The sequence below is a fragment of the Etheostoma spectabile genome, chromosome 7 (assembly GCF_008692095.1).
Source record: "Etheostoma spectabile isolate EspeVRDwgs_2016 chromosome 7, UIUC_Espe_1.0, whole genome shotgun sequence".
Taxonomy (NCBI): Eukaryota; Metazoa; Chordata; class Actinopteri; order Perciformes; family Percidae; genus Etheostoma; species Etheostoma spectabile.
Genome location: NC_045739.1, coordinates 13488045 through 13494186, shown reverse-complemented (window position 1 = coordinate 13494186; position 6142 = coordinate 13488045). Strand labels below are relative to the sequence as shown.

Genomic DNA, 6142 nt, shown 5'->3' with positions numbered 1-6142 from the left:
GTAAACAATGTGATATGTATTCAGACTGCACCTCTTTACCTAATATTCATGTCAAGTATCCGAGCCATAGATAAGGGGAAATGTGGGGCGATGATATTATTAATGTGTACATTATGTTGACACGCAGGCAGAAAGATTGTGGTATGTATTTTCTCAATGTCGAATGCAAGTATTTGTATGGCATAGAAATAAATGTTTTGCACTCAAGAGATATTAATCCAATGGCCATTCTTTGGAACAATGAATCTTTGGAATGAAGAAATGATACATAGTTGTTTTTTGTTTTTTATTTCTGTCACTGCTAAAATCCCAAACATGACCAGCCTGTACTCCGCAATTGAAGGTATTGAAAATTATGTTTTCCTTCATACCAGGAATTCAGATTTCAACATTGGAACATAATAATGACGAGTGTGCTACATCCTCTTTTGGCCTGGAAATGGTTTTAGAAGCCGGCGAAGCTGCTTCTCTCTGTCATTCACACAACCTGCAAAAACGAACCGTCTTAATTTCGCAGCATTTAGTAATAATAGAATGATAAAGGCTTTTTTACATTATCAAATACCATCTAACTGCATGCATGCGTTTGCATATTTATCGTAATGCCTTGCAATTGATTTATTAATCTAAAAAAAATTTGAGCCTTTTGTTGCCTTGAAAAGTCTGTATTCGCAGCCCAGTCACGTTACCTAAGTGTGTGTTGGCAGTGAAACATGAACTGCCAAATGTTTCCACGTTGACGTCCTCCCTATAGACAGGCCCATCATTCCACATGAGATCATAGCCACCCACCCTTTTCTCCTTGCCAGTCAGCCTAGTGAGAAAAAAACACAGCTAACTAGGACACAGTGACAGAAAGAGATTAAAGCAACTCATCTTATTGTCTGTTGTACAGCATTCACCTTGAAATCTGAGGGAAATTGTAATACTTAGTTGTAATGTTGCTAGGGCAATCTGTTAAAGTGCATCTTTCCAGCCATGCTCTTAACTTTTAATTATACCACAACCCAAGATTATACTTCCAAAGTTGTATAGATTGGTAACTATCATTAAAGAATGTGATGTCTATATTAAATGGAGGGAAAGAGAGCCCTTATATCTTGTTCCCTGATCACAAAGAGGCAAACACACGATGAGAAAGGCGTTTACCTTCCCTCCATATCAACAACATTCAAAGTGTCTTCAAGCAGCCGGCACTTCATCTCGTAATCCTCTTGACTACTGGGTGTGTGTGACGGAGAAGCATTCACCTCAATCAACCACCTGCAAAACGTTGGAGGGTGAAGACATTCATCAACATTTACTTACCTTTTGAGCAGGCATTTGGCCAATCCATTAGCACATCCACATCTCAAAAAAGATTGTTGGTAAGTTACAAGCAAGGGAATGAATAATACACTACTGGCATTGGACGGAGGCACTATCATTGGTGTGCTGTATTATTTACAGCCGAATTATTGCAAACCAGACAATTTTTCATTTGCTCTGCAGATTTATGAGGTTAATCATACATGGTTATTTCTGGAACCTAACACTAACAGATTTACTACTTTGTTTTTCAGTATCTAGGAAGGCAAGTCCAACAATGTTTGCTTGTCTGTGCATGTGCTTGTCTGTGCTTCTTTTTGAGCATGCATGCCTCAGTGCATGTTTGCAAGTAAATATGTGGAGGTGATGATACATTGTACTTTATGACAGTATGAGCACTTACGGTTTGAGGTTCTGATCCAGCAGAATGTCGTACCCATAGAGTTCAAAGCAGTGTTTGTCATTTATAATGACCTTTTGTACACTCTGTAGACTGCGGACAAAGATGCTATCCATCTCTGTAAACAGGGTTTCTACTGTCTCTCTGCCGTGTTTTGCAGTCAGGTATCTTCGAAGCTGCTGCATCTGCCATTTACATCCCTATTTAGAGATTAGATTTAGAGATTAGTAAAAAAAACAATGCAGGAATAAAGAGAAGCTAGTTTTGGTAAAAGGGAGAAATTTCGGGGCAAAAAGAATCTTTAAAAAGTGCAATATGTAATACTGACAGCTAGTGTTTAAAATAGCTACTGCAGTACAAATTTAAAATACTAAAGAGTCGCCTCCCCGACCCCTCCTCCCCAGACTCAAAGTTCACGTTGGTTGCCAGGCTGAAACTGGAGCATCCAACAATGTTGCTAATGTGCATAACTACACAAATGTTGAAATGACATGAAATGCCCGTCCCTAGTAGCTGTGATAAATTAGCCTGAACGTAATGCTTACCTGTTCAGGACCAAATTAGCCAACTTGGCGTCATTTTGGGCTCTAAGCTTTCTCTATCTTTAAAATACATCTCCAATATGTACCAGGGGTTTATTACGTCTCCGGTCAACTGTTAGAAATATGTTTTTTAAGGTTGGGTATAATCTATCTCCGTTGATCCCGTTCATTTGTTTGCTGCTTTCATGGCTGTGCTAAGGTTACAGTTGTAGCGTGCTGGGTTTAAGTTTTTACAGGTATTTCTGGCAACCCGGCCTGGCTGCCAGACTGGGCAGTTGATAACAACACAGAAGCCAAAACACAAACAGATATTCCGTCATGGAACGGAAATTTCAAAACGAGAAAATATGGAATTAGCATTGTTGTCAGAAAAGATAGTATTTCAACTTAGCATGTTTCGTTAATATCTGATGACACATTGGGGTCATTTTTGGATTTATTAGAGTAAATATATTACATAAATTGGACCTTTACCTATTCTCTGACTTTCCACAATTACACACCTTTTCAGGATCATAGTCGGGCGCTGTTTTCTGAACAGCAACATTGGTGAGGTGCATATCTGAGGAATGGCACTAAGTAGAACTTAGGAACTTTAATGATGTATTCACACCTTCCACAGTGATGTGGATGAATGCGATGAAATTAGGAACAGTCTCTGAAATTGGGTCAAACTGGGCTATTTAAAACAGATTTTGCTTGCATATTTCATTAGACAAAGGCTCAACTTTTTAAGGGATGAACTCCAGAACCAGATCACATCAGCGTTTGACATTAGAATGAATGGAGCAAAACTGTAATGATAGTGAAAAAAAGGATACACTTGTCATCAATACTGCTAAGGGAGAAGCGGGTGCTTGAGAAGCGTCCAAAGCCATCTCGATACAGCCAGGCCTTCAAAGGAACATACTGAAACAAACATGCACAAACATTAATTCACTCACACAGAAAAACTGATATAACTTTATATAAAAACAATGTGATTCACAAGGTTCAGTACATACTGATGTGACCAGCACATAGACCCTCAGATCAAATTTTCTGCCTGTGGCGACAAAAAGCATAAAAAAATTAAGATGGGATATAAATCTAATTCTATTTGCTCACTAATCCTCCAGTCCATTCCATTTTTAGTTTTTGGCACATTTGATAGTTTTTAAATGAAATGAGATTTACAGTAAAGTACAGTTAAAGTATTTTTTATTCAGTTTATTATTATTACCATTAATAAGATAGGGGTTCTCTATATAACGTTGTGCCACATAGCTTTCCACTTGAGCTGCATCCTTCTGTTCCTCTGAGCGAATGCCGTCCTGAGTTAACACAATAATACCAATTTGAATATATGGGTGTATGTAGAATGTCTGTTTTTAGTTATTTAATATACACCAAATTCCTTGATGAAATATATACACATTACCTTCTTCCAATCCATGATGTCTTTCAGTTTCCTGAACAGGAAAATGCCTTTTCCTTGAGATTTTGCTACCTAAATAAACATACCAGTTCATTATCATTACTTAAGAGCAATTTGCTGCTTATTTTATTTTAGTTTCCGAGGTAATGCAAATACTGAATAAAAGATAATTGGATTGCACTGAATTATCTATTTTCTACTTAAACTAACCGGCTTCATTATCCAGGTGCTACCAGGGCTTCTTTTGAATTCCTCTACAAAGAGATGATATTCGCTGGGCAGTGCAAAAGTGCAGGGGAAAAAATCACATTTCATTGCCTCCAGGCGGCCAACATCCCTTTCCAGATTTTTCCGATATCTCTTGAGATTTTTCACCATGAGATTTTTGCGAGTCAGCTGTAATATCAAGCATGAAAAAAACAGAAAAAGACTACATGACTACATGTTGATGATAAGAATGATATTTTATATATAATTATTAAATTAGATTATAAAATTCTTAAAGCATGTTGGACTGATGCTGCCTTACCTCATAATGGTTGCGAAAGTGGTTTATCCTTACATGTTCTTCCATGTACGAATGATCAAAATTTTCCCTGAGCCAGCCCACATCACACCAGTTGAAGTCCCACTCTCCTTCACTGTGATAAAAAATAAAAAAAAATAACAGATTCAAGCTATGACAGATAAAGTGATATGATGATGCACAGACAACACTACTCACTCTTTGACTTCTACCCAACCTGGTCTATGGCGCAGGACATCCTGTATGGTGTTGAGTGGGCCACATTTGTAACGCACACAACTTCTTCCCTCCCTAAAGGGACATTGTAACATAGTCACTGTGTTCAGTATGTAAATTAATTTGTTGTCAATCTACAAAAAAGGGTTGCACAACAAAATGCAATGTGAATAACCAACTTCATTAACCAACTTAAGAGCAAAACTCACCGCTCCTCACTTTTGCTACAGTCATATGAAACTTTGTATCCAGATGTCTGCAAAGTGGGGGAAATCAAATCAATATTTAGCCTAATTCCCCATGGTGTTGATTACAAAGTTTTATTTTACACACACTTTACAGCTGCAGACTAGACATCATTTAGCAACTGTGGTATGCTAACTACTAGCTAGCTATAACCCACTTCAGCAGTAACACTAGCTAGCTAGTTGCAACTTTGCTAACGCAAGTCAATCGAACAAGCCATCTTAACCTATCACATCATGAGTAAAAAAAGCCTACAAGACAACACAATGCACACATAGTGCTCTGTCTCTTTACCTTATGCTTTGACATGGAGGCGAACGATATGAAGTATTAGAAAACTAAGTTAGTTAACTAGCTTTATATTAAAAACATGCGTAATAAGTAGCTAACATAGCTGACAAAGGTAGCCTGTCCGAGCAGTGTTTGACAGTTGTTGTCATGGTAACCACATCGTGCTTTTTTTCTTTTTTTTTAACCACATTGTGGTTGGCAAGCACACTATGTGGTTACCATGACAACATTCATGGTAGATGCTCCGTCCTGTAGCCTCCACATTAAAGCCCAAAATGAAACCCCCTTAAAATGAAGCTCGTTAAAAAAACTAAAAATAACATTTCAAGAGCAGAAGTCAAGTTTGCAGTCATGATTATTGTATTGTTTTTATTTTTCAAAACAGTTATGATTTCATTTGAATGTGTTTTTTACACATTCATATGAATTACAAGTCATGTTATCTAATATAATGTAGCCTATTATTATTCAGTCCAACAGAGTTATCATAGTTTTAGATAGAGCAGTTAGTCTTAATCCATCAGACATTATTAGCCTACCAGAAGTTTGAGTTTACAGCATCAATTGTAGCCTAAAGATATTGCCTTATATATTACATCTTAAAACACTGAAAAAACGAAACACCTATCATCAGCCCTAAACTTTACCATAAAATCACCACTTAGTGGCGCCAAAGCGTCATCTAACTGAGTAAAACATTGTAGTAAAATTTTCCAAACTTCTTTTAATTTTACAAATGCATAGACCAAGTTGACTCCCAACTCCTTGTCTAACTAGGTGTTTTATCTTATGTGAATGCTTTATTCCCTCTGATAGAACATACAGACACATGCCATATAACATATAGACATAACCAAAAGTATCAAATGGTAAATGTCAAATCAACACAAATAGTATGTTGTTTACAAAGTTGTCCCTTTAACTATTTTATTTTGTTTTATTTTTTTAAATAATTATAACAAAATGTGATCCACCAATAAAAGAATATAAAGAGAGAACATCAACATTGTTGGATTCATGTTGAAAACATTTAACTTTTCTATATGAGATATTGCTTAAGATAACAAAACATGGCCAAAGGACAAGTGGCCCAGTGACTGCACCCATGATTTACCATGATAGGAATGTTGGAATGTTGAAAGAAAATGTGGAGAGAGCTGGATCATACCTAACTTTTGACCTCCAGATGTTAAGAA

At 36.8% G+C, this 6142-nt stretch overlaps 1 protein-coding gene across 4 annotated transcripts; it reads right to left on the bottom strand.

Moving 5' to 3' along the window:
- Positions 1 to 272: 272 nt before the first annotated feature.
- Positions 273 to 5111, bottom strand: ttll9 (tubulin tyrosine ligase-like family, member 9). 4 transcript variants are annotated; one of them, XM_032519732.1, is made up of 14 exons: positions 4950 to 5111; positions 4619 to 4665; positions 4392 to 4484; positions 4197 to 4308; positions 3878 to 4063; positions 3671 to 3739; positions 3473 to 3563; positions 3255 to 3295; positions 3072 to 3159; positions 2754 to 2812; positions 1712 to 1908; positions 1150 to 1263; positions 690 to 814; positions 273 to 487 (listed from the first exon to the last, which is right to left on the bottom strand). In XM_032519732.1, the coding sequence occupies exons 1-14, from the start codon at positions 4962 to 4964 to the stop codon at positions 417 to 419; spliced, it is 1308 nt and encodes a 435-aa protein (XP_032375623.1). In that variant the 5' UTR covers positions 4965 to 5111; the 3' UTR covers positions 273 to 416. The 4 variants fall into 4 exon arrangements, with proteins under 4 accessions (XP_032375623.1, XP_032375626.1, XP_032375624.1 ...); XM_032519735.1 differs by having other exon boundaries at positions 4411 to 4484; positions 4950 to 5097; XM_032519733.1 differs by lacking the exons at positions 3255 to 3295; positions 3473 to 3563.
- Between the last annotated feature and the right edge of the window lie 1031 nt (positions 5112 to 6142).